This window comes from Vigna unguiculata, chromosome 6 (assembly GCF_037176805.1).
Source record: "Vigna unguiculata cultivar grain cowpea cultivar isolate G323 ecotype 2 chromosome 6, ASM3717680v1, whole genome shotgun sequence".
Classification (NCBI taxonomy): Eukaryota; Viridiplantae; Streptophyta; class Magnoliopsida; order Fabales; family Fabaceae; genus Vigna; species Vigna unguiculata.
This window is the reverse complement of record NC_140797.1, coordinates 48,972,718-48,998,061: the sequence shown is the minus strand read 5'-3', so window position 1 is coordinate 48,998,061 and position 25,344 is coordinate 48,972,718. Positions and strand designations below refer to the sequence as shown.

At 28.7% G+C, this 25,344-nt stretch overlaps 3 protein-coding genes across 3 annotated transcripts; 2 read left to right on the top strand and 1 right to left on the bottom strand.

Annotated features, from left to right (window-relative positions):
- Window positions 1–1,353: 1,353 nt before the first annotated feature.
- Window positions 1,354–3,446, bottom strand: LOC114187686 (cytochrome P450 71D10-like). Its single transcript, XM_028075996.2, has 2 exons — window positions 2,493–3,446; window positions 1,354–2,233 (listed from the first exon to the last, which is right to left on the bottom strand). The coding sequence occupies exons 1-2, from the start codon at window positions 3,384–3,386 to the stop codon at window positions 1,622–1,624; spliced, it is 1,506 nt and encodes a 501-aa protein (XP_027931797.1). The 5' UTR covers window positions 3,387–3,446; the 3' UTR covers window positions 1,354–1,621.
- Window positions 3,447–11,444: 7,998 nt separating this feature from the next.
- On the top strand, window positions 11,445–14,421 carry LOC114186733 (actin-101-like). The gene is made up of 5 exons (XM_028074721.2): window positions 11,445–11,716; window positions 12,285–12,354; window positions 12,477–12,870; window positions 13,219–13,832; window positions 13,935–14,421. Exons 2-5 carry the CDS (start codon window positions 12,295–12,297, stop codon window positions 13,998–14,000), a joined length of 1,134 nt encoding a protein of 377 aa, XP_027930522.1. The 5' UTR covers window positions 11,445–11,716; window positions 12,285–12,294; the 3' UTR covers window positions 14,001–14,421.
- Window positions 14,422–19,487: 5,066 nt separating this feature from the next.
- LOC114186734 (actin-11-like) lies at window positions 19,488–24,440 on the top strand. Its single transcript, XM_028074722.2, has 5 exons — window positions 19,488–19,705; window positions 22,307–22,376; window positions 22,491–22,884; window positions 23,237–23,850; window positions 23,953–24,440. The coding sequence occupies exons 2-5, from the start codon at window positions 22,317–22,319 to the stop codon at window positions 24,016–24,018; spliced, it is 1,134 nt and encodes a 377-aa protein (XP_027930523.1). The 5' UTR covers window positions 19,488–19,705; window positions 22,307–22,316; the 3' UTR covers window positions 24,019–24,440.
- The last annotated feature ends 904 nt before the right edge of the window (window positions 24,441–25,344 follow it).

The following is a 25,344-nucleotide window of genomic DNA, read 5'->3' as shown; positions in this document are numbered from 1 at the left end:
AATAATATATTTTATTTTTTATAATATAAAATATTAAGAATAAAATTATAATTATATAAATATCAAATAATAACCTGATAAAAATCAAATAATTATGAAAAAAAAAATTAAAACGATCAAATTTATAACTATAAATAAATTGTAAAGTTAATATTAAAGAAAAATTAATATAAATTTTGTAAATTATCTGTCAAAAGATATTTTAATAATTTAAAAGATATAAAATCATGGATGATAGATATAAGTACCAAGAACGATATGAGATGGTAATGGAATTAATATGTACTTATATATTTTTATATTCATACTTAATTTAAAAAATTAAACATACCCACACTCATACACAATAAATAAATATTGATATAAAGGGGTAGTAGTTAGTTGAGGTCAGTAACGAGGGTTTGAATATTTTCTGGAAAATGTACATAATTTTTTTTTATATAATGTTATGATTGCTTTTATTAAAATTAATATTTATTAAATATTATAATTATATTAAATTTATTTAATATTAAAATTTTAAATATATTTATTTTTTGTTTATAAAATTGTTTTCAAATTATACATTTGAATTTATAAAATTGTTATTTTTAGGTTAACTATAAAATTTGTATAGAAATTGTTGATATATAATGTTATACAAATATTTTGAATATAAATTTATCGATCTATATATTTATAATTTTAAAATAAAATTTAAAAAAAGTTTAATGTAAAATCTAAATTTAAATAAATTTAATATTGTTAAAAATATGTAATAGAAATATCACTTTTAATAAAAGCATCAACATAACATTTATATAAAAATTAAATTTGGTTTAAAATTAGAACACATGAAATTGAAATTTCTTTTAAAAATTTGGAACTGAAATCAAATCAAATTAACAAATATGAGAACCAAATTGAGATTCATACAATAATTTGACATGTCACCATATTAGATTGACACATGACACACTATAAACGTGACATGTGACATAAATATTTTAAAAAATTAAAAAATTTTAAATTTAAAAAAAAAACGAGGAGTTAACACGTGACACCTACTTAACGTGTTAGTTCCATACTAACGGAAATGACCTAATTATTACTCATTTACAAAAATATGGACCTAATTGAGACTAATAAAGTTATGAGGACCAAATTGAGATTTTGGTACAAAAATAAGAACTAAGAGAGTATTTTAACCTTAAGATTATTATGATTGAGATTTTGGTCTATCATATTACTTGTTAACAAACTCCTCTTATTTCCATAATCAATTACCTCAATGTAAAAAAATATGTTAAAAATCTCTCATCAATTAAGGATAACTAAAATATAATACAGTAAAAAAAAACTATAAACTTAGAATTGAAAAAAAAACAATAAATTTTATGTTAAACATAATGTTTAGTGTATCAATAACTATTACATAAAATTTAAGATGTTTCTGTTAAGAAATTGATAATGAATTATATAACAACTATATTGAGAAGAGCTCTAAAGATAGTTATATGAAATTCATAAATTTCAACCCTATAAGTTTAAATATTATTTTAATGTAATAATGTAGAAAGTTGTAAAAAATAAAACTTATGTATAGTTTATGTTTTTTTTTTTCAAGAAGTAGGCATTACGTTTAAGTTTGATGAGTGACGGGGATCAAGTAGAGGTCATTTTTTCTTCTGAGAGTAATTCCACCGGATTCGGTCATGTCAAGTTCTTCATTCTTCATGTTGTTGGGAAGCTTCCAATCAAAGTGGTAAAGTAATTGAGCAAGTGGCAACTCAATATTGGGGATGGCAAATGTAATGCCTGGACAAATCCTTCTTCCACCACCAAATGGGATAAATGCAAAGTCTGCACCTTTAAAATCAATGGAGTTATTAAGAAACCTTTCAGGTTTGAAACTCTCAGCATCAGTCCAATACTCATGATTTCTTCCAATTGCCCAAGCATTGATAATTACCCTAGTCTTAGAGGGTATCTCATATCCATTGATTTCACACTTGTCTCTACTTTCTCTGGGAATTAACAATGGCACAGGTGGGTGTAACCTCAATGTTTCTTTGATTATGGACTTTAAGTATTCCAATTGTTGTATTTTTGTCTCATCCACATATCCCTTCCTACCATACACTCTTCTCACCTCAGCTTGTGCTTTTTCCATCACCCTTGGGTTTCTAATCAATTCTGACATCCCCCATTCCACTACAGAAGATGAAGTCTCGCCTCCACCAACAAATATGTCCTGTAAAATATGGTTTAATATAATATTATAATCTATCTAAAAACAAATGTATTTTTGAAACGAATGCAATCCTACATTAATAAGAAAGTTGAGCGATACATAAAATAAAAGATCAATAAATTAATAAATTGTTTTAAAATTTTAGATTAAAAATGATGTACAAATGATTTTTTCCTTTGGGAATTCCATCAAGTTTTCATTTAAATCATAAACTATTTGACATCCTATCTAAAAAGTTAGAACTTTAATACACACCAACCTGGATTATTGCTTTAATGTTATCATCAATTAGGAGACTTTCGGAATCATTTTCCTGTTGATACTTGAGAAGAACATCAACTAGATCTTCCACTACTTCACACTTGCTTCTATTTCTGTGTTCCTCGATGATGTCTTGTAAAACCCTGTCAATCTCGTTGTGAATTTTCTCAAACTTCACATTCGCCATCATTTCAAGCACTTTACTAGAAGGATAGAGATCAGACAGTGAAAACCCTCCCATAAGCTTCAATTGTTCCTCGATCTTTGATATGAACACTTGTTGATATTTGCTCTTTTTTCCAAAAGCCGCTCGTGCCACTATTCCGTAAGTCATTGGGAAAATGCTCTGGGTGAGATTAATAGCACACCCTTCACTTGCAGCTACTTTCTTAACCAGTTCTGCCACCTCCTCTTCTCTTACGGACTGAAAAGATTGCACTCGCTTTGTCGTTAGTAGCTCCACTGTGCATATCTTTCGTACTTGTCTCCAATATTCTCCATATTGAGAGAAGGCTATGTTAATATTGTTGTAAGAAACTATTCTGGAAGATGCAAGGTTTGGCCTATAGGAAAAATTAACATCATGTGTTTTCATAACCTCTAGGACTATCTCTGGTGAAGTGACTACGATGTTGGATACCTCTCCTAGTTTCAGGTGCATCAACGGTCCATACTTATCTGCCAAAAGTTTTAAGGAGTGATGTGGCAATGAACCTACCAACTGATATAAGTTTCCAATGAAAGGTAGTGTCCTAGGTCCTGGAGGTAAATTGATAGAGGAGTTGTTTGAATCCCAACTTTGAACTAATTTGTATAAGACGAAGAGAACAAAGAGAATGGAAATAATGAAGTAAATAGAGAAAGGGTGGTGGTAGTAAACCTCCATGACCATATATGATAAATGATGGTAGATCTAGAAGGAAAAGTGAAAAAGAACTTGAATGAATGCATGAACCAGGGCATCTACCTCTTTATATATGTATATATGTAGATTAAGGACTTATGGGAAACTACTTCTCACTAAATTTGTCATCCACACATAAATTGTTGTTTGTCATCCCCAGAATGTGGACAACATTTGTTGCCTTTAGATTACAACTGCGAAAAGTGTGGCTCTTAAATATATACCGTAAAAATTATATGTATTACGATGTTCACATCAACTAATGAATAAATTAAGTTTTTGGTTTTTTTTTTTAAGTCTCACATTCATTAGAGATAAGACTAATCTACAATATATAAGTGGGAGTAATTCTCATCTTACAAGCCAATTTTGTAGAATTAAGTTAGATTTAAAGCTCACTTCTAATATTTTTTGGATAAACTTAAATTGACATTTTGTTGTTTTTCTCATTCCCATGGCACAGATGGATCCACTGGTCGTTTCCATATTTTTCTGTTTCTATGCGTACGTAGATAATTATTTTAGGTTTATCTAGACTTTTAGTTTATGTAATTTATTCGACTTTTAATTTTAGTTATTTTAGTATTCGCTCTTAATTTATTTACTTTTCATTGATTATAAATTTATGAGAACTTGTCATAACTGACGCATGCTGGTAAGGAAACGATCACGCCCCTACGAAATATATCATACCACGACCATGGATGTCGATTAAACAAAAAATATCATTTTATACACTCTTTGATATTTTCAATATAACGTTTTCTTTTAAATTTATATTTTTATCATTTCAGTGTAAATTTTAAATTAAAATAAAAAACACTTTTGACATCCTTTTAATTGTTTTTTGTCTTAATTTATGCGGGTAACGGGCTTATGGGGCCTGGATTCTCTGGATCTCCTTCACCAGAGAACTTGGGCCCAGTAAGAACGGGACCACACCGTTTTTTCTTTTGCAGTTGATTTCTCTGATCCACTTGTCTAATTATTCGTTGAAATTAGTCTAATTGTTAATTTGTCTTTTGAATGATGGCCGATTCAAGAATTCGTACTATTTTAGAATTTTGGATTAAAGGATCTTGGACTTGTATCCTTGCAGGCTTCACTTAGCTGGGTACTTGACACTAATAGATATTTTAATTTTAAAATAATAATAATAATAATAATAATAAAATCAATTAATAAACATATTTAAAAAACAAAATAGTGACATTTTGTCAATTATAACTATTCATAGAAAAAAATGTTCTTGCATTTATAATCTAGCCAGTTTCAGTACAAAAAGAGTTCCACAGAAGAAATCAAATTATTAACTAAATTTAAATACGTCTTTTATTTTTTACCTATATTCTATTTGAATGTGATGGTAAGTATCTGGAACTTGTTTAAAAGACTTAAATCTCTTATCACATTAAGTGAGACAATTTGGGATAACTTATAAAATGTTACGATTAATATTGTCTTATATTTAATAGGGAAAAAGTTACGAAAGTTAGAGTTAAACAAATTCATTTCATTCTCGTTTTATTCATCTTTCTTAATCAAGCCGGCACAATAGATTTTTCTACTAATTTTCAATTTGAAGAATAAAACTATAAAAACTTTGGAAACCACGAGAAAGGTTTATATGATAGTAAATAAGACGAATGAAATAGTATAAGATGTGGATGCAGATAATTAGAATTATGAATGGTCGCTGTTTATTTATTTGTTCTCTGTGCAAAAACTCATTGGCTCCATATAAATCCCTTCTCTTTTTCTTTTCCTTCTCATTTCTGAAGGTGCAGTTTCGTCGGTGAAGAACGAATGTCTTTGTAAAAGCTCACGAGAAAAATGGTAAATAAACTCATCTCGATGGGTGTTGTTTGAATTCGTCTCAGTTTTTATGGATAATCCTCACATCGACCGATTATGAATATGAAAAATTTCTGACTTTTTCAATTGGATATAGGGATGAGTACATGGATTACGTGTCTTCGCTATTATATCTGTCATCACCATATCTCTCCTCGATTAAATTATTAAAATATTCATAATTAATTAAATAACCATATATATATATATATATATATACTTTCTATTTTTTATTTCTTATAATTATTTGGTTTGTTATAAAAACCCATTCACATCTTCAATATATTTTTCATCTTAACATAACATTTATGTAATTATGTTAAAATGATGTATGTCAATTAAAAAAAAAATTATGTCTCACAATTGAATATTTCTATTTTTTTTAATATTTTTATTTAATGTATATTTTCCTTTCACATGTTTAATACTCTCAATTTAAGTTTTTAATAGCATAAACATTTCATTTATTAGGTAATATAAAAAAAAAAACTTTACTTGTTATTATTAATTTTTGTTTCATTTGAATAACTCTTTTATTTCGCTAAAATAATTTTTGTTATTTCTCAACCATTGAGTATATATGTTGATATTTGAAAAGTTTTCTTAGATCTCTAAGGTATTTTTCATTTTATCATACCTTTAATCATACATTTTTTTTTGCGATTTCTTTCAATAGTTTATCAAATTTTTTATAAGACACACATTTGTTAATTTTTTAATATTTTTTTTCGTTGTTTATTTTCATCATGTAGAATACTATTTCAGTATATTTTATCTAATTATTTTTTTATTTTTTAACTCATTATCAATCATACTATATTTTTTTATTATAATTGTATAAATATCTTTTATTTACTACAATATAAAAATTTAATGTAATTGTCATAAATATTTTTCTATCACCATCCAACATATATTGGAGTTCAAAAGATACAAGATCTATGTGAAAATTTTATTACTATGTTTATTATTTGTTCTTTGCGTTATTTTGATCAAGTGATGTATTATAATTTTTATTAGTGTATAAAAAAAGATTAATTAGAAATTACAAAATTGAAGTAAACAAATATTTAAAATATATTTTAATTTGAATATTTGTTTTCCTTTCATATTTTTTAAAAAAATATTTTTAAATTTTATCAACTAGGTTTCATTAATGTTTGAATTTGCAAATTTAATAAATGTTTTTGTTTTCATAAAATTTTATTTTGTATTTTAATCTAAAATGTAAACAATTACGATTTATTTCAAAGTATTTAATATTGAAGAAACAATCATCCTCATAATATTGAATATTTAATAATATTATGTTTCATTCACCGTAATTTTTTATTATTTTATAAAAAATAATAAAAATTAATATTGAAGTAGTAAGAAAACGATTACAGATATGGGTACGAGATTATATCCGTTACCAGTGGGAATGAGGACGGAACAAAAGTTTGATACCCGTTGAAATTAAATATGAAGATGATGATGAATTTTTGTTTACGAAAATATATATGGGATAACGAAATCCGTCCATACCCCCGCCCTGTTTCCATCCCTATGAGAGAGAATATAAAGAAAGAAAAAAAATTCACTTCTTTAATGTTTCAAATTAAAATGAAACTATTCACAAATTTAAATAATTTATATACACGGCATTATCATGCATGTATATACATATCTTTTAAATATTTATAATATTATATTAATAAGTAATATGAATCAAATATAATAAATTAAATTATAGGTCCATAATAGTTATTTTTCAAATCCAATTCATTCGGCAGATAAATGAAAAAACAAATATACACAGAAAAAGTAAACATGAATATTATCTATAACAATATTAGCGTTGCATATGTGTACATATTTTTTAAATATGTACGATATTAATAGGTGATAATAATATAATATTATTAAGTTAATATATAAAATAAAATTATATTTATTAAAAATAAAGTAAAATATATAAAAAAAGATGAGAGAGTCATTGTTGATAGATAGAGAAACAAAATTTATAAAAGTAACGGTCAATTTTTAAAAGTTTAATAAATAATTATATTTTAAAAGGTAAAATTGGTATTTTGAAATGTGTACACAAAAGAGAGGGAATCCTCTTTTAAATATGAGAGGACAAGTTGTATGCCTATATTAAGAATGGATGATTCCGTCTTTTGTGTCCACATTTCAAAATACCAATTTTACCCTTTAAAATATAATTATTTATTAAATTTTTGGAAATTGATCGTTATTTTTACAATTTTTTTTTCTATTTATCAACAATTATTCTCTCATGTTTTCTTATATATTTCAGTTTATTTTTAATAAATATAATTTTATTTTATGTATTAACTTAATAACATTATATTATCATCACTTATTAATATAATATCACACATATTTAAAAGATGTGTACACGTAGGCGCAACAACATCTGTGTGTACCCTATTAGATATAAAGAGGAATCCCTCTTTTGTGTACACATTTCAAAATATCAATTTCACCTTTTAAAATATAATTATTTATTAAATTTTTGAAAATTGACATTACTTTTACAATTTTTTTTATAAAATCGTCTATATATGTTTCTTCCTTTCTTCTCTATCTATCAACAGTTATTGTCTCGTATTTTCTTATATATTTTACTTTATTTTTAATAAATATAATTTTATAACTCAATAACATTACATTTTTATCATCTACTAATATAATATCACGCATATTTAAAAGGTGCGTACACAGCGCTTGTGTGTATACCAGTACAAAAGAATAAGTTTATTTAAAAAAATATTTTTTTATTATGAATAATTATTTAAAATTTAAAAATAATAATTAAGAGATAAAATTAAAGAAACTCTAAAGAGGTATATACAATTTAGATATAGTTACATAGCTATAGATACAATAATTTTTAATTATTAAAATACAAAATATTATAAGTAATATTGATTAAATAAATTTTTATTGTGAGTAATTATAAAAATTTGAAAAAGTAGTTACAAAAACCATAAAAATATAAATAACTTTTTTCATAATGAGTAGTTATTTGAATTTAAAAAAGTAATTTCTAAAATCATAAAATTGAAAATTATTTTTTGTATGGTTAATTATGCTTTGGATCTTTCATAGATTTGTGAACTTGCACTTAAGTCACTGTTGAATTTTGGTGGTAAGTCAATGGAATCCTATAAGTTAGATATTTCTGTTACTTACGGGAGTTGTCTTGCACCGTTACCTTGTTCGCTTAAATATTGTCACATAATATATCATTGTAAACTATTATAATTATGATAATCTCTCTGAAAGATTTGTTATTGTATTTACCTAAAATTATCCTTAAAGTTAATAAAAAAAATATAAAATATGAAATAAAAATATAATATAATATAATATTACAAAATAAAAAATTATAAATTATAAATTATAAATTATAAATTTATTAAAAAATGGAATATAAAATAAAAATACATAATTTTATGATTTAAAAATGTATAATTTAATAATGTTATAATGTTATAATTGTATAATTTAATGGTGTTGTAATTTAATAATTTTTAAATTTATAAATTAATGGTTTTATATTTAAGCCTTTTTTTATAAATAATTATTTAATTTTTAAAATAAATAATTAAGAAGATAAAATTAAAAAAACAAAAGAGGACGCCAAAAAGAGAGTATCTCTTCGTATTTATAGATTTTTTATAATGAATATTTATTTGAATTGAAAAAGTAATTACAATATTTATAGATTTTTTATAATGAATATTTATTTGAATTGAAAAAGTAATTACAAAAATGATAAAATTTAAAAATGGTTTCTTTACTATTATGAATAATTGTTTAAGTTTTAAAAGTAGTAATTAAAAAGGATAAAATTGAGAAAAAAAAGACATCAAATATGTATACATCTTTATATATAATTATATAATAATATAACTGAAAATAGTTTTTTTTTATTATAAATCCTTCTCTAAGTTTTAAAAGTAATAATTAAGAAAGTAAGATTATAAAAATAGAAGAGGACAACAACCAGGTGTATCCTCTTTATAGCTATAGATTTTGTGTAACGAATAACTATTTGTATTAACAAAATAATTACTAAAATGATAAAATTAAAAAATATTTTTTTATAAATAATTATTTAAGTTTCAAAAGTTGTAATTAAGAGCAAATATTGGTAAAACAAGATAAGACATTAAAGAGTTGTATCTTCTTTTATATATAATTATAAAATGATAAAACTAAAAGTGGTTTTTTTACTATGAATAATTATTTAAGTTTTTTAAGTAGTAATTAAGATGATAAAATTGAAAAAACAAAATAGGACACTAAAAAGGTGTATATTTGAATTTTTAAAAAATTACCAAAATGGTAAAATTGAAATTTTTTTATTATGAATAATTATTTAAGTTTTAAAAATAGTAATTAAAAGGGTAAGATTGAAAAAAATAAAAGAGGACACCAAAAGAAGTGTATCCTCTTTATATATAGTTATACAATGATAAAAGTGATTTATTTTTTTTATTATTATGAATAATTATTTAAATTTTAAAAGTAATAATTGTATTTGTGTGGTTAACAACGAGCGAGTGTCGATTGGATTTTTACCCAATATTTATAGTTGGATTGTCCACAGAATTTCACTCTAGAATCCATTTATGTATGCAACAACTAGCAACCGGTGGCCAAAGTTCCTCTCACAGTATTAGCAGTTGAACTCTCCTCAGGATTCTATATGGTATCCTCTTATGCACATTATGCACAATGCCGTATAGAAAACCAAACCCAACGATGTTATAACAAGTTAACCAATGTTATAATTAACATAAACAAATTAGTAATCAAGTTTAAAAAGTGACGAAACTTGATTAGATTAGTCCTAATCACAAGTTCATGTAAAAAAACTATAAATACAAATTAGAAGTATTTATTTTTTTCATGAATCGAATCATTGCTAACTTTATTAACAAATTGCTTAAGTGGATGTTTGATCCATACCCAAAACAAAAGTTATGTACCAGCAAGAGAAAAATGCGAGCAAAACATTTTAATATGGTTCTCATATATTTTAGCAAGAATAGAAAAAACTAAACAAATGAACAAATTACAATGCCTGGCAACAGGGTCGATCTTAAATCTGAATTAAACGTAAACAAATTGTTATGATCTTCCAATTTGAAAATTTTTCCTTGGACTTGGAATGCAGTCAATGCCTTTACTCCTTCTTTTCCCCTTTTAAAAATTATTGTTCCTACATCATTCTCGTTTGTTGAATCTATTAAAAACACATTAATCCAATTTTTCTTAAGCGCAGTCATAATTAATCCACCTTTCTTAATTTCAATTTGATTTTGATTTGAATAACTCCATGCAAACGTTGAATAATGGTTGGAATAGCAATGGTGGAGGAGGTGGATCTCATGGCCACACCATAACTTTTCAAGAATTGGTCGGCACTCATAGGGTCCACAAGCCCCATCGTAGCCACCATGCTGATGTGGCACAAGACCAAACACACCGTCCAAATCAACATCACACAAAATGGACGGCTCAGACTTATTCCTATGCTATTACGGTTCGGTATACCTCTTTTTCCTTTTTAAACAAGGAATGGTTCGGTATTGTTTTTTTCAATCAGTGGTTCCGTAGCCTCAGTTTGAATATCATATTAAAATTAATTCTTATACATTATTTAATTTTTCAAGTCTTTACATAAATTTTCATTTAGTTTCAATTTAAAAATTAGCCACATAAATTAACACACACATCCACCTTAATTTATCGATATGATTTTACCAAACAAAACAAAATAAAATGAAATAGATATATCTTATATCTTACAATTCAATAAAATAAAGCATAATAACTCGCTTCATAACAGTAAATGCATTTAAAAAACAACAATCACATTACTTTTTTTAACAAAAGTTTATATTACTAATAGTGTTAGGGAATTAGGCATGTACTCTTAGTGCGATAAACCGATAATTTAATATAATTAGACATATATCACTAAAAAGTTTCAATCTTTATTTTAAATGGTTGATTTGATGAATCATTAATTTTTTTAATTGATTTAATAATGTAAAATGATCTCGTTTTATTTTTAAGTAAATTCCAAATAATTCCCAGAACAATGATTCGGTTTCAAAAGAAAAAAAAAAGGCCGTGTTTTTTTGTTCGCTGTTTGATGTCCGAAAGAGTCCACTTTTCTTTCTCAACATTCCACAGTAGTCTCATATATTTTTCTTCGGGATAGGTTTATCCCAAACCAAACGCCCCGAAACGGCGTAGTCCATGTCCAATGTTAATTTACATTTGAGTTTCATTTCACCGTCATTTAGCTCTCTTCATTGAATATAAAGCTTCTTCTTTAACGCTTTCCCTCGAAACACTTCCCCTACTGTTGTAGCTGCTTCTGCCTTTGCTCCATCCCCGAACCACTTCCTCTGCAAAACGCGTTTCGCTCACGCAAGGTGTGTTTCGATTACCACTTCTCCGATTTGCGTTTTCATGTGATTCTTTGGGATGAAATTTTTGTGTTTCCGTGCTGCTTTTTGTTACTGGATCCGCGAACTTCTTTTTTGTTTTCTGGATCGTTCTTTTTTTTACTTCGTTTACTCTTGCTCATCTGGATCTACTTCGTTGCTGCATATTGTGTGTGTATGTTTCGTTTTTTTCTTAATTTTGTTGTTGAGATGTTTTCTGATACATCGGTTTTGATTTTCTGTTCGTTTTCATGCGATTATAGGCGATCAAATTCAAAGATAACATTCTTGCTTAACTTGTTAATTATATCTATGTGTTTCTTGTTTTTACTGTACGAGTCGAGTCTTGTGGAAATGTTTTCCTATGCATGCTTCCGATCTTTCGGGTCTGTTTATGCTATGAAATCATTTTGGGTATTTGTTGGTGTATTTTTGTATAATTGAGTGATACTGAAAAGATCTCTCTACTAGTTAAAACTTTTAATTGTTACATATTATTTCTCTTTGGCTTTGTTATTTCTTGCCCTAAACAAAGTTTTTCCCATTCTTGATACAGGTTTTAAAAGATGGCTGATGCCGAGGACATTCAACCTCTTGTTGTTGATAATGGAACGGGAATGGTCAAGGTTAGGATATGTTTTGTTTTGCCAATTGACGAGTGCTTCTTGTGTTAAGGACAGATTACATTTGTGCTTGCAGAGTATTCGTTGCTATAATATTAATATATTTTTTTCTGCAATGTTTGCAGGCTGGCTTTGCGGGTGATGATGCTCCTAGAGCTGTGTTCCCCAGTATTATTGGGCGACCGCGCCATACTGGTGTAATGGTTGGAATGGGTCAGAAGGATGCTTATGTGGGTGATGAAGCCCAATCAAAACGAGGTATACTCACCTTGAAGTATCCCATAGAGCATGGCATAGTCAGCAACTGGGATGATATGGAGAAGATTTGGCATCACACGTTTTACAATGAGCTTCGTGTTGCCCCTGAAGAACACCCTGTACTTCTTACCGAGGCACCACTCAATCCCAAGGCCAACAGAGAGAAGATGACCCAAATTATGTTTGAGACTTTCAATGTGCCTGCAATGTATGTGGCAATTCAGGCTGTCTTGTCTCTGTACGCCAGTGGACGTACTACAGGTTTGTTTCTGCAATTGGTCTTGGATTTACTATTTACTATGTTGTGATCATGTGACTTCAATTGGATTCATTCAACTAATCATGTGAGTAAATGCTGTAAGTTGGCTAAGTTCTGATTTTGTGAATACAAGGCAGTTTTAAAGGTTTTATGTGTCACATATAAGTTGGAAAGTTTGGGAAGCCGGTGTTCTTGAATTTATGTGTTTATACTTTAAGCTTAAGATCAATGGTATACAACGGTCAATATTCCAAATGTACAGAGTGGGATGTACATGCATTTCAACATTAATTACTTTTGATCAACATTATTTCTTTATTGGTTTGTGTTGTTTTGTTGGTATTAAACAGGTATTGTGCTTGATTCTGGTGATGGTGTAAGCCACACGGTGCCCATATATGAAGGATACGCTCTTCCTCATGCAATTCTTCGGTTGGATCTTGCTGGCCGGGACTTAACGGAGTACTTGGTGAAAATTCTTACTGAGAGAGGATACTCCTTCAGCACCTCTGCCGAAAAGGAAATTGTCCGTGATGTTAAGGAGAAATTGGCATATGTGGCCCTTGATTTTGAACAAGAAATGGAGACTACTAAGAGTAGTTCTGCAGTAGAGAAGAGCTATGAATTGCCTGATGGACAGGTCATTACAATCGGTTCTGAGAGATTCCGTTGCCCTGAAGTATTGTTCCAGCCTTCTCTAATTGGTATGGAAGCTACTGGAATTCATGAAACGACATACAACTCAATCATGAAATGTGATGTTGATATTAGGAAGGATCTGTATGGAAACATTGTTCTTAGTGGAGGGTCTACTATGTTTCCCGGAATTGCTGATCGTATGAGCAAGGAAATCAGTGCTCTAGCACCTAGCAGCATGAAAATCAAGGTGGTTGCACCTCCCGAGAGGAAGTACAGTGTCTGGATTGGTGGTTCTATCTTGGCATCACTAAGTACCTTCCAACAGGTTTGTACCCAGCAGACCCCTCCCCCTTTACGTCAAATTACCTATAAAATGGATTAGTTTATGGAAGTATTGGGTGTTTATTTTATTTTCTTATGTATGCAGATGTGGATCTCTAAGGGTGAATATGATGAATCTGGGCCAGCTATAGTTCACCGGAAGTGCTTCTAAGATGGGTCAAGTTGAGCTGGATGGTTATGAAGCTCTTAATGCTCCCAGTCCTGTGCCATATTTCCCTCAAGCTTGGTTGACTTGTTGGATATTTGATGCTTTGGGTTTTTAATAGGTATATCTAGTTAATGAACGGATTTGTAAGTTGAGTATGTTATATGTTTCCCCCGTTAGGTCGTTGGAAGCCAGACTTTTTATGCAGTTGGCGATGGCATTTGAACGTTGTAGGTTCTGCTTGGTTTGATTTTCCTTTTATTCTTTTTTTATGCTGTGGCAAAAAAATTAGGTGCCTCGAGATAGGAGGACGATAAGTTTAAGCATCCTTTTTACTAGAGGGGTTTTTGATTTAGTTTCTGTTGATATTAATTATATGCTTAATTGGTTATGTTTGAAGTACAATGAGAATGTTTTTATTGTTTGAGGTGATGAATCCCTTTATATACAGGAATTGGTTAGTGTGAACAAGAATCGAGGATTGTGTGTTTTTGTTCCATGCCGATAATATTCGAGAATAAAGTCCCGGACGAATAAAATATGAGCTCATAACATCCAGATATCATTCTAGATAACTTATTTGAATTTGTTTGCCATATGGGTTAACTAATCTCATTTAACTTATCGAGTGTTTTTTATCCTAACCTCACTTTAAACCTTTATTTATTTATCAATTAATATTTTAATATTTAAACTTATCTATCACAATCACCAAACCTTCTATTTAAAAGAAAATGTTCAATGAACTTTAAGAAAGCTTATAAATTATATTTTTGTGTGTAATAAAATAAAATAAAGAAGTAATCCTATATTCTTCTTTCTAGATATTGAATTCATTAGATTTAATTAAATATAATAGTATGTTTTTGGTAATACTTATTTTATGGATTAGAAATTGAATCATCAATGAGAAGAAAAATAAAATTAATCAAAATATTTTTAATTTGTTGATCTTTATTATTTGTTTTATGTATTGGAAAATGATCACACCGGTAATATGGATTAGGTAAAAAATAAACTATTTCAAATATCTTATTATTATTTTTCCTCTTAATGCAGTCAATTTTATCACTTAGAAAACGTAATAAAATACACATAAATTAAAGTAAATAAAATAAAAGCAAGCAACAATGGATCCTTTATTGTTTTTATCTTATTTCTTTTTTTTGAGGTATTTTAGAAATTAATTTACATATTGATTTGTGCTATGAAGTTTAAAAAGTATAAATAATACTTAAAGTAAAAATAAAGGGAAATTAGTATCTAAAAACTGAAAAAAATAACTTTTGATGAATTTTGTTTTTTGTTTATTAGGTAATTTTTTAGTATTTAAACTTATCTATCACATCCACTAAAACTCTTATTTAATAGAAAATATTTAATAGTTTAAGCAAGATAATGAAAAATATTTTTTAAAATGTATTACAAGAGAACGAATAAGTAATCTTTTATTCTTCCATTTGGATACTGAATCCATTAGATTTAATTATTGTGCTGTAAGTTTCACCTTATAATTCCATGATATAATGCTAAAATTAATTTCTAATAGTAATAATAGTTCGTTTTTTAATGTATACATATATTATTCATTTTTCGTATGCGAAAAAATTAGACAAGTAGACATGTACTATTATTTTTTTATCTTTATAAAACATATATATATATATATATATATATATATATATATGTTGAGAATATTACTTAATATCTTTTTTATTTAAATTAGTTTTTAGAAAATATTTCAGTTTTAGAGATATGTGTCAGTTTTAGAAATTTGTTATTATTTTAGATTAGGAGTGAGATATTCTAAATATTTTATACTTGATATTTGTTATATTTTGCTCTATATATAGAGTATATCAATAAAATACAAAAACATGTTCCTCCGTATAACATATCACATATATCTCTCATATATCTCATATCTCTCATATTTTCAAAAGCCCTAAAAATCCCAACAATATATTATATCTGTTTCGGGTGTAGGGATCAATAGCCTACTAAAGAACCTCTTCAAGCTTACTCCACTTCTTACTGCAGCGATAACTTCTTCTCCAAGAAAATCTACTCCTTTGCTCGATCGGCTGGGATGACGATCGGGGTACCTGTCTAAAGGGCTTCGATGCTTAAGTCAGTAATGAACCGATCGGTGTATCAATGTAACTGCTGTAATAAATGCGAATTAAAGATACCCACCAACCTACCTTTGGGCCCTATTTATAGTTTTCGGTGTGGGCCTGTGATTAGGGTTCCTTAATTACGGCCCAATGATCCTTTAATCAAGATTACTGACTCGCTTAACGTTAATTAACCCGACTGACTGGTTGTTTGACCGTGCGACCGATGGCCGCTTGACTGGATTAGTTATACCCTGTTTTTAACAAGTGAACGATTCGTGTATGGCTGATCGACTGATGAACGTATGTAAAGGACTATGCGAATCTAGAGATTGAGCGACCGATCGACCCGATGGTTGATCGACTGATTGTCCTTTATTAAGTTAAGGTGCTGTTCGTGTGGGGCCGATCAACCGATGTCACATTGGAGATCAGAATGTCACTCGTTTGTGCGTTACCGATTGACCGATAGGCCTGAATGTGGGTGGCTTGCGAAACCGATCAACCGATTGCTTCTGTGACTTATTTGTGTAACCGTTTGACCGATGGTCTTACGACTTGTTCAGCAGGCCGTTCGACCGATGGTCTTACGACTTGTTCAGCAGGCCGTTCGACCGATGGTCTCTTAACGTTGCTATATGTTGTTTGTAGAACCGATTGACCGATGGTCTTATGCAATTTGTTTACTAGGCCGTTAGACCGATGGTGTTTTATATACGAGTTTTTCCAACCTTGTCCGATGGGCCTGAGGATTGGCTTTGGCCGATTGACCGATGGACATACAGTACAATATCAAAGTAAGTTTAAAATATAGTATAAATATTAAAAAAATATCTTTCATCATTGCATATTTCAAAGTTAATTACATAAAATAAATGTATTTACAAGTTAAGGATTGATGCTTGATTACCGTTACCATACCATCATATTTGTAGTTGAAATCTTATACGGGCCTTTTCAGGGCTATTTCTTCATGCACCTTTTTAGAAATCAATTTTATAAAGGGTAAAATGGTTATTTTGAAAATTTGAGGAGGTGCAGAAAGTAAATGTCCCTTTTCCGAGTTAGATGAGTGTGGTTGGACTTGGGTCCCATCTAATTGGGTTTTGTTATGCAAATTTTCTGGTTTAGAATGTGTTTAGCAAAAATAATTCACTGAATGAAACTAATCTATTCAGTGAAATGGTCAGAATCTAGTTACCATGTTTATGAAATTAAAAGATATAAATAGGCATTTTGAAAAAAAAAAAATTAAGAAAAAAGAAATGGTGGAAAAAATGTAAAATAATTTTATTGAAATAATTGAGAAAATTTTGGAAAGATATTTTTTTTTCTCATTTTTCATAATCTTTTAGTTTGCTTCGTTATTTTCATGTATTATTGGTTTATTTTTAATTCAGATAAAATGAAAGCATCTAATTCTTGTGTATTAGTTTTAATTATATATATATATATATATATATATATATATATATATTGTTAATGATTTGATTTTTATATTTAATATTTTATATAATTGAAAAATCATAGTATAAATCTTGAATATGTAATTCATTTTAAGCGTTTATATACTTTTTTGTCTCAGATTAAATTTATTGGTAGTGTTAAAGTGAATTCTGTTCTTAAATAGTAGATTATTTGACACTCAAGGAGAGAATTAGAAGTTATTACTACTAAGAATCAATAATTAAATATATTAATTAATAAAATAATATTTGTAAATAAAAATTTACAAATAAGGGTGAACAAGGTATATTGCAAAATAAATGTTACCACATATTAAATGTTCTTGTTAACGAGAGTCCTTAATTAATAAACATTAAAATTTACAAACATTTATAATTAATTAAGTATAATATTAAATAAAATATGACCTAATCATAATTAATGCAGTTTTATTTTATGAAGAATGCTAAACAGTGTTCTAAGGACACGGGTTAAGAAATAATTCATGTGTATTTGGTATCTTTATCTTTACATTGAAAACTGAAATAGTTAAATACATTAACTAAAATAGTATTAATGCATATAATAGATTTTTTAAAAACAAAAATACCCTTTTAATTTTTAAACAACAATTTTCTGATACAAAATATGACTTTGAAATTTTTAAAATTTTACTCAAATTGATACTTTAATTGTTTAATATTTTTTTTTTATAATTTTAGATGTTTAACACTATTTTTTTTGCTAATTTTTCTATTAATTTAAACTTTCTTATGTTTAATTATATTTAATTTTTAACAATATTAAAATATAGTTATTTTATTATTTAATTATTTTTTAATTTTTATTGATGAACATTAAATAAAATATAAAACACACAGTACAATAATTATTAGCATTTTTGTCTTTTTAAATAAAATAAAATTGTATTAATGATGATTAGATTAAATTTAATTTAATATTATACTTACTTATGTATTTCTTGTAGGATTCAATGTATATTAATTATCTTAACCAGTACCCTAAGAGTACTGGTTAACAAGATTAACAATAATACCCGTAAATATTGTACTGTTGTTGTAATATTTTATTTAATGTTTAAAAGTTAAAAATTAATTAAATAACTAAATTTTAATGTTATTAAAAATTAAAATATAATTAAGAATAAAAAAAATTTAAATTAACAAAAGAAATAAAAAAAAATATTAAACATCTAAAAAATTTACAAAAATAAAATTTTAAGTATGTATTTGAAATTTAATTGAGTTTCTAAAATATTTACTTTTACTGTTTATAAATTTTAAAGGATATTTTTTCTTTATAAAATAAATTATAAGCATTTATGTTATTTTAATTAATATAATTAATTATTTTAGTTTTCAACGTAAAAGTGAAAAAATTAACGTATATTAATTGTTCTTTAACTAATGACACTGGTTAGCATTCTCTTTTATTAAATTAATATTAATATTATAAATTATACAAATACATCTCATGAAAATAATAAATTTGACAACTATCTTAATTAATTTAATTATTATTTTTTACTATTTTATTGCATAAAATGTAATGTTAGATTTAATTAAAATACAGATAATAAATATTTATAATTTAATGTAATTAAATATAATATAAGAAAAAATATTTAAAAATCAATAAACAACATGAACTTAATTTTAAATATATATTAAAATACGAATGTATAATTTAAATCGGTCCATGCATAGCACATATTCTAAATAAAGTAATTTACCATAATCTACTAGGTATTCAACCACAGCAATTGCAAATTATTTAATTTTGAAAAGTGATTTTTGTAGATGTTAATTGTGTGTTTGATGATCCAAAGAGAAAAATAGTCCACTTTTTTTTTTCTTACATTTTCTACAGGACAATAGTGGGGCATACTTTTATTCGGGACAGGTTTATCCCGAAACCAAACGCACCTGAAACGGCATTGTCTGAAGTCGAAAGTTCATTTCATTTAAGTTTCATTTCGCAGTCATTTAGCTATCTTCATTGAATATAAAGGTTCTTCTCTCTCTGACGTTCTTTCGCGAAACTCTGCCCCTTGCTGCTGTTGCTACTGCTTTTGCTGGTGCCACCACCGAACCATTTAGCCGGGAAGCCACACTTCGTTCGGGAAAGGTGTGTTCTGATCACAATTTACGCGATTTGTGCATTCAAGTCATTTTTTGGATTTTTTTTTTCTTTCGAATTTACACGCTCTTTTCGTTACTGGATCGGCAAACTTCTGTTGTGTTTCCTGGATCAAAAATTTTTACGGTTTCGTTTTCTGTTGCTGATCTGGATCTATTTCCCTGCTGCATCTTCTTGTGTGTGTAGGTTTCAGTTTTTGCTTAATTTTGCTGATATATGCTTTCTGATGCATCGGTTTGTTTATATGCGATAAATGGGTGATCAAATTGGAAGATGCAATTGCTGCTTAGCTTGTTATTATATATCAGTGTCCTGTTTTTATTGTACGCGTCTAGTGGAGTTCAGGGTGTCAGTGACAAACTTGGGTTCAAAAATCAAAATTTGGAGGGTCGAAATAATTAAAATTATAGTACAGGAATTCAATATATTTTGATAACGTTATCACTTAGAATTGATTGTGAGCATTTAATGACATTGTTTAATTTTTTTTTAATTATATGTTTTTATTTTAATAATGAGGCTATTAAGGTTTTCTTATATTATGATTTTGTTCCCTTGTGTAATATTCAATAAAAAAAGTTGGAAAAGTTATCCTTATTTTTTTTTTTGTGAAACATTGTAAGAAACATCCTGTCTTTATTAAAAAAGTGTATGAGAATACACCAAAAAAATATTTTTCAAAGAATTTAAGGAAATAACATTTTTTTCTAAAATTAAAGAAAAACTTGTACTTTAAAAATGTGTACAAAAAGCTCACTAAAGGAATCCTCTAATTTGAGTCATATCATATTGCATCACTTTTCTTACATAAGGGATTAAAATTAGAATCAGCCGGTCCCATTTTATGTTTCTTATTTGTCCCTGTAATAATTTCTTGTCATGTCGTCAAAACTGTTAATTTCATTTAATGTTCGTGTGCTATATTTATTGACTTAACAATAATACAAATACAAAATATTATTGAAGGAAAAGGGAAGAAAAAACATAATGGAGAGGTAGTTTTAATCCCTCTTACACCATACTGAATATATAAAAGTTGTGAAAAAAATGGGTTGAAAATAAAAAATAGAGTTTTACATTAGAAAAAGACAATTAAGTAAGTAAACGGGTAATGTTTAGAAAGTGTCACTGAATTAATCATAAGAATAAATACGTAATGGAAAATGGGAAAAAAGGTTTTTCAAAATGGAAAATGCGTGTAAGAGTGTGATCTTGTTCAGAACCACTGTTATCCGATGTTCACCTATTTGTCCTTGCGGCCCAGTAAGAGTTTGTTGCCTTCTCTGGTAAATATGTAATGATATAGTCCCTACCATTTAACTCCTGACGGGAAGAGGAATAAGAAATTCGGACCTATGTCCTGTTTGCAAAGCTAGCAGTCAGAACATTATTCATACCTTTAGGGAATGTCCTCCTACGAAGGCACTATTGATGAGATTATTGAATCGCAGGGATAGTCTGTCTTTTTCTTGCCTTCCTACTCACAAGTGACTTGTTTCAGATCTCCTTCCGAACAACCCTGTTCAGAAAAAATTTACTGTCCATTTTGGTGGAACTATAGATTTTATTTGGAGAAATGTTCTAATGCAAAGTGGGAAATCAATTCAGTTATTTTTGTTAAAAGTCCAGAAGTTTTTAAGACATTGAACATTGAACTTATGCATATTGTTCAAAAATAAATGTCTTTCTGCTAATGATCCTCATTCCTTGTTTTTAAATTTGCCTAACCGGGCTTGGTTAAGATAATTGTGATGGTGCATTTTTCATCTGTTGGTCAGAGAGCTTCTTGAGGAATTGTATTAAAAACCATCTCGGGATTACCTGGCTGGTTCCTCTGTCGCTATCGGGATCCTTCCAGTACCCATGCTGAACTTTGGGTATTTACCTTGGAATAGAGATTGTGGTTTCAAGTTGCTGCATTTGGAACCTTCTCACCATAGGGTGCTCTTCCCTTCATCCGATACTCCCTTTAGTTCAATCCATCCTGAAATTAGCATCTCTGTGGATTTTCTTCCTGGAAACATGTATACATAGAATGCTACAGTGCAGCTGATGCCTTGTTAAACCTGCCCTGTCCATGCATATGGAAACTAGAGTTAAAAAGATGTAAATTAATAAAATAAATCGAAAATAACTAAATATTATCTTCTTTTTTTCAATGATTAAAACCTTATAAGTTAGTTATTATTTTTATATCTTTCAATGATTTACATTTACTAATACTCAAGGAATAAATAATTTAAAGAATATTTGAAGTTCTTAAAAAACCTTATTAGTAATAAATGAAACTATACATAATGGCACCCGTCACCTATAACTAAGATCGCTGCTGGCCATGCTTGCTTCTGATCGTTCGTGTCTGTTGATGATTTTCTCTGCATTTGCTTGAAAATGATGGGATTTACATGTTTCTTTTCTGGTTTGAACAAAAAATGAAACCATTGTGACTAGTGATTGATGTATTTTTACACAATTGATCGACAACGAAAAGACCTCTCTAGTAGTTCAAACTTTTATTTGTTGCATATTCTTTTGTTTGGTTTTATTATTTCCCCCCATAAACCACATCTTTCCCGATCTCTGCTACAGGTTTTAAAAGATGGCTGATGGGGAGGACATTCAACCTCTTGTTGTTGATAATGGAACTGGAATGGTCAAGGTCAGACTATGTTTTGTATTGCCTATTAATAAGTGCTTCTTCTGCTATTTTAAAGATGGCTTGCTTAGTTTTTCTTGCTATAATACTAATTAGGTTTTCTCCAATGTTTTGCAGGCTGGTTTTGCAGGTGATGATGCTCCCAGAGCTGTGTTCCCCAGTATTATTGGTCGACCGCGCCACACTGGTGTAATGGTTGGGATGGGTCAGAAGGATGCCTACGTGGGTGATGAAGCCCAATCAAAAAGGGGTATACTCACCTTGAAGTATCCTATAGAGCATGGCATAGTCAGCAACTGGGATGATATGGAGAAGATTTGGCATCACACATTTTACAATGAGCTTCGTGTTGCCCCTGAAGAACATCCCGTACTTCTTACTGAGGCACCACTCAATCCCAAGGCCAACCGAGAGAAGATGACCCAAATTATGTTTGAGACTTTTAATGTGCCTGCCATGTATGTGGCAATTCAGGCTGTCTTGTCTCTGTATGCCAGTGGACGTACTACAGGTTTGTTTCTGTGATTTATCTTTTATTTACTATTTACTATTCACTGTACCGTTATCATGAGACTTCAATTGGATGCAATCAACTTATCATAATTGCTGTAAGTCGGTAAGTTCTGATTTGAGAATAGGATACACTATCCAAAGTTATATGTGACACAAAAGTTGGAAACTTGGGAAATCCGCTTGATGTTCTTCGTGAATTGATTTTGTTCTTAGTTTTAGCCTAGTTAAATTATATACAGCAGCACTATTCTACATGTACAGGGGAGGGATATTCATGCATTTCTATATTAGTTACTTGTGACCAGCATTATTTCCTTATCCGATTGTGTTGCTATGATTGTTTTAATCAGGTATTGTGCTTGATTCTGGTGATGGTGTGAGTCACACGGTGCCTATATATGAAGGTTATGCTCTTCCTCACGCAATTCTTCGGTTGGATCTTGCTGGTCGTGATTTAACGGAGTACTTGGTGAAAATTCTTACTGAGAGAGGATACTCCTTCAGCACCTCTGCTGAAAAGGAAATTGTCCGTGATGTGAAGGAGAAATTGGCATATGTGGCCCTTGATTTTGAACAAGAAATGGAGACTACCAAGAGTAGTTCTGCTGTGGAGAAGAGCTATGAATTGCCTGATGGACAGGTAATTACAATAGGCTCTGAGAGATTCCGTTGCCCAGAAGTACTATTCCAACCTTCTTTAATTGGTATGGAAGCAACGGGAATTCATGAAACGACGTACAACTCCATCATGAAATGTGATGTGGATATTAGGAAGGATCTGTATGGAAACATTGTTCTTAGTGGAGGGTCTACTATGTTTCCCGGAATTGCTGATCGTATGAGCAAGGAAATCAGTGCTCTAGCACCAAGTAGCATGAAAATCAAGGTGGTTGCACCTCCCGAGAGGAAGTACAGTGTCTGGATTGGTGGTTCTATCTTGGCATCACTAAGTACCTTCCAACAGGTTTATACCCAGCAGACCCCTCCCCCTTTACGTCAAATTATCTATAAAATTGATTAGTTTATGGAAGTTTTGGGTTTTTATATTATTCTCTTATGTATGCAGATGTGGATCTCTAAGGGTGAATACGATGAATCTGGGCCAGCTATAGTTCACCGGAAGTGCTTCTAAGATGGGTCAAGTTGAGCTGGATGGTCATGAAGCTCTTAATGCTCCCAGTCCTGTGCCATATTTCCATCAAGCTTGGTTTGACTTATTGGATACTTGATGCTTTGGGTTTTTAATAGGTATATCTAGTTAATGAATGGATTTGTAAGTTGAGTCTGTTATATGTTTCCCCGTTAGGTCGTTGGAAGCCAGATTTTTTATGCAGTTGGTGATGGCATTTGAACGTTGTAGGTTCTGCTTGGTTTGGTTTTCCTTTTATTCTTTTTTTATGCTGTGGCGAAAAAATTAGGTGCCTCGAGATAGGGGGACGATAAGTTTAAGCATCCTTTTTACTGGAGGGATTTTTGATTTAGTTTCTGTTGATATTAATTATATGCTTAATTGGTTATGTTTGCAGTACAATGAGAATGTTTTTTATTGTTTGATGTGATGAATCCCTTGTATACATACACCATTTGGTTAGCGTGAACAAGAATCTAGGATTGTGTGTTTTTGTTCCATGATAATGATATTCAAAGAATAAATTTCTGGACGAATAAATAATGAGCTCATAGTATCCCGACTAATCATTCTAGATAACTTTTTTGAATTTATTTGCCGTATGGGTTTTTTATCCCGACTAATCACATTTAACTTATCGAGTTTTTTTATCCTAACCTCACTTTAAACCTTTATTTATTTATCAATTAATATTTTAATATTTAAACTTATCTATCACAATTACCAAACCTTCTATTTAAAAGAAAATATATAATTAACTTTAAGAAAGCTTATAAATAATATTCTTTTATGTATTATAAAAGAAAATAAAGAAGTAATCTTATATTCTTCTTTCTAAATATTGCCTTTATTAGATTTAATTATTGGATTGTAAGTTTCACCTCATAATTGTATACTATTATATTAAAATTAATTTGTAATAATAATAACAATAAATTTTTTTACGAAGAAAAGTTATGCATGTATTCATGTGTTATTCATCATATGGAGAAAAGTTATGTGTATGTTTATCTATGATGTAATTCAAATATATGTTTATTAAACCAAGTTTAAGTGTAAATATTAAAACCATGTCTTTCATCATTGCATATTTAAAAGTTAGTTGTATAAAATAATTTCTCTTAGTTCATATTTGAATATGTATATTACATAACTATTCCACATGGTACAACTAATTCCACCGCCACTACATATTAACAATTATACAATTAAAATAATTCAATAACAGAACCCAAATGATATGAAGATGTTAATATTTTTAAATAAAAGCATTGCAATTGCATATATAAGAAGCTTAAATGCCAGAAATAGATTAAAAAATATTGACAT